The sequence below is a fragment of the Rhinopithecus bieti genome, unplaced genomic scaffold, assembly GCF_001698545.2.
Source record: "Rhinopithecus bieti isolate Rb0 unplaced genomic scaffold, ASM169854v2 scaffold_19163, whole genome shotgun sequence".
In the NCBI taxonomy this organism is placed as follows: Eukaryota; Metazoa; Chordata; class Mammalia; order Primates; family Cercopithecidae; genus Rhinopithecus; species Rhinopithecus bieti.
Genome location: NW_016809308.1, coordinates 43,972 through 47,714, shown reverse-complemented (window position 1 = coordinate 47,714; position 3,743 = coordinate 43,972). Strand labels below are relative to the sequence as shown.

Genomic DNA, 3,743 nt, shown 5'->3' with positions numbered 1-3,743 from the left:
AAAATTGTAATTGAGATCGTTGTCTTCCCGCAAACACTTATCCCGCCCCTAATTAGTCCAGAGTTTGGCTAGGTTGATACATTATAAATTTTCATTCTTTGACCTCAAAATCCTTCACTGAGAAGTGTTCCTGTTTGTTTGTTTGTTCGTTTTAATATTTGTCAGGACTGCAGAACCAATGAGTAACCAAACTGTTGCAAGAAATTATTTTTGGCATTGCGTCCCAGTCCTTCTAAACCTACCAGTTTCTTCTGGGAGTGATTCTCCAGCAACCAGAGAAAATCAGGGTGTAGACTCAATAATCTCTAAAGATATCTTTCAGCTATAACATTCTCTAAAATCTCCCCTAGCTGGGGGCTTGGAAGTCCAAGTAGACTAATTATCACTATGTAAACTCTCAACCCAAAGGATATTCAGCATCCCATGTTTGTTTTCTTGATAATATTTGCAAGGAGGCTATTTCTAGCCTTTGGATATGCCTTTGTGAGAGAACACTGAAAGCTGGATATGACGACTAAAGTTCCTACACATGGAGAAATCACTAGCTCTGAAATGTGACTTCTGACTGTAATTAATGAACACTTAGTGCCATCAATCACCGTGTGTGTGTGAAGAGGGGATTAAGGGGGAGGAGGCAAAGGCAGCACAGAAAAGACAAAACTAATATTTCAGAAATAATGTTTTTAAACATTTACATTTGCTTGTTCTGACCAATCAGTGACCAAAAGAGCACATGTATAAGTAACCCTGGCAAGGGTCAGCCCTGGTGTTGCCTTGGACTTTAGCAAGCTACTATTAGAACAGAGTTGCCTTCATGGGTTGTAATTGGCAGAAGTGTGTACTGGGAGGTAGGAAAAAAGCCATAGAAATATTTTTTCTATGGCTATCAGTAGTCAGAGGAAAATTTCCCAAAACGAAAGTCCGTTTGTGCTCAGATGACTCATGACTATATCTCTCCCAACACTGTGTACATGTACGTGCTTATAAAACCCATTTCAATGTCTTTGCTTATATCATTCCTGCTCCTGGGATGTCTGGCCCCTTTACTTTACCTATCTAATAACTACTCATCACTCATGACATGCTCTATATAAATCTGGTCCATTCTTTTCAGTCCTATTTTCTCCATGAAGTATTTCCTGCTTAGTCAGGCCATAGTAGCTCTGCATACCATAAACTACAGGAACATTTCTGATCTATACCATTTGAGTCTTTCATTGTTTCCTAGTTGTTTAACTGAAGACAGTAAAGCATAGTGGCTAAAAATTATACATTCTGTATGACCTTGGACAATATATTTGACCTTTCAAAACTTCTCTTCAATGTCTCTAAAACTTCTATTAAATGGAGATATAAATAGTTTCCTACCTCATAGGGCTGTTCTGAAAGTTAAATGAGAATGATGCGTGCCAAGTGATTTACCTGGTATACGGTAAGTGTTCAACAGAGGTAGTAGTGGGTGGAGGTAGTGATAATGGTAATAATTATCACCATCATCATCAGTATCTTCAATTTTATTGTACAACCTTTGAGGGCAGGGACTGTGTCTCTAGTCTGCTTTTTCTCATTGTTCCCCTAACCCCCAAAATTGTCATTCAGCTAATTTGATGTCTGCTGATTATGTGTCCAGCTCTATTCAATAGTACTGCCTCAAAGATATGAAATTACATCAGGAGTATAATTCTCATCTTTTATTGCCAACTACAGAAGCCCTAGGATGTTTTTTCTTGCTTTACATGCATAAGTAGTTTGGATAGAAGCTGCTGAAGTAATCATATGCTAGTAGACTATGAGAAGAATAGGAAACTTCTTAATCATTCCAAGCTCCTCTGGTTGATTTAGCCTTAAAAAAAAAAAAAAAAAAAAAAAATAAAAAAAAAAAAAAACAAGAGAGAGAGAAGGAAGAAAGGGAGAGAAGGAAGCAAACACTTATACTAAAATGCCATCTGGTAAATTGCTTTCAAATTCCATGACTTCCTGCCAGTTCAAGCTGTATTGTTTTAACCCTTGTAAGAAAGCTGGCATTGAGGCCTGATTCACCACTTGTCCATTTCTCCAGCCATTTCTCTAAAGAGTTTGCCAGAATTTATGTTTATAAGTAAACTAGATGCTAGAGCCTTAACACAACAAATTATTTTGCTTGTCATTTCTTTTCAGCCGATAACAGTAGAACTCTGAATGTGGATTCCACTGCAATGACACTACCTATGTCTGATCCAACTGCATGGGCCACAGCAATGAATAATCTTGGAATGGCACCGCTGGGAATTGCCGGACAACCAATTTTACCTGGTATGTTATTTTTAATCACCTCGCAAGTGCTTATTTTTATTGACCATGTGGTAATAAATATAGCAGTATGACACAACTTATTTTGAAGTTGACATTTACCAGATTCTGCCTAGAGTGTGCATTTTTGTAATATGAGCTTTATAGTCTGGATGGCCGGTAGTTACTAGTATACTCCATTTTGCGCTTTGGACATGCTGGGGGTATATCCAATGCAGGCTAGGGTCATTGAAGCTTTAAACAGCTCTTTGAAATACAAGGCAAGAGGATTTTGGCGAGGAATTACAAAGCTTGTGTAATTTTATAGATTTCATAGAGGAGGCAAATAAACATGGAGACAGAAAGAGAACTGACGTAGATATCTCCAAAATCTTAGATTCCTAGAGGAAAGAAAGGAGATGGTGGAGAACAGCCCAAAGACTGTTTTTAACATTGAATAACTGTGCGTAAATACACACACACACATACATATATACATAAACAAAGTAAACCGTAATAGAATTGACATGGTGGACTAACTCCGCCTCCACTAAAGACAAGATGAGAAGCAGAACATCACAGCACCTGAAGGGTTTTGTTTAGACACAAAAAAGCTTCCGGGACAGTGAGAGCTAATTAATTGTTACAATGAATTTTTGAAGACATTTGGGAATTGCCATCTCAAGGAGCCTGAGGCAGCTTTGTAAACAGCCTGAACATTCATCTACCCAGATTCAATTAATTGTGACTCTACTTAAAAGCACAACAGGACCAGGCCAATCTAGAACCTTGCTACTCAAAGTGTGCCCTGCATAACCTGGGAACAACTTAGAATCCCAGAATCCCAGGCCCCAGCACAGACCTACTGAATCAGAAGCTGCATTTTCGCAAGATCCCCAGGTGTTTCACAGGCACATTAAAGTTGATAAACAGATTTAGAGTAATGCCATTTTGCCTTGCCATTTATTTATATAGTTAGCTACACCCCCCAAAATATTATTTCACAATTGCAGTGCAGATTTTAAATCCTTGTAAGTTATAATGAGGGTGGGCTATGCTAGACAGCAATACTAATAATGAATTAAGAAATGTTGGCTGTATGAATGTCTTCTTTTGAGAATGTCTGTTCATATCCTTTGCCCACATTTTGATGGGGTTGTTTGTTTTTTTCTTGTATATTTGTTTGAGTTCTTTGTAGATTCTGGATATTAGCCCTTTGTCAGATGAGTAGATTGCAAAAATGTTCTCCCATTCTGTAGGTTGCCTGTTCACTTCACTCTGATGGTAGTTTCTTTTGCTGTGCAGAAGCTCTTTAGTTTAATGAGATCCCATTTGTCAATTTTGGCTTTTGCTGCCGTTGCTTTTGGTGTTTTAGACATGAAGTCCTTGCCCATGCCTATGTCCTGAATGGTACTACCTAGATTTTCTTCTAGGGTTTTTATGGTATTAGGTCTAACATTTAAGTCTCTAATCCA

General features: G+C 38.1%; 1 protein-coding gene across 1 annotated transcript in view; it reads left to right on the top strand.

The window, feature by feature from the left end:
- Positions 1-2,154: 2,154 nt before the first annotated feature.
- Positions 2,155-3,743, top strand: part of LOC108540108 (ecto-NOX disulfide-thiol exchanger 2-like) — a gene marked incomplete at its 3' end in the record, with an annotated part of 38,660 nt that continues 37,071 nt past the window's right edge. Inside the window, exon 1 of the mRNA XM_017889086.1 lies at positions 2,155-2,292. Coding sequence (XP_017744575.1) covers positions 2,196-2,292 — 97 coding nt within the window. The remainder of the gene's footprint in view (positions 2,293-3,743) is intronic.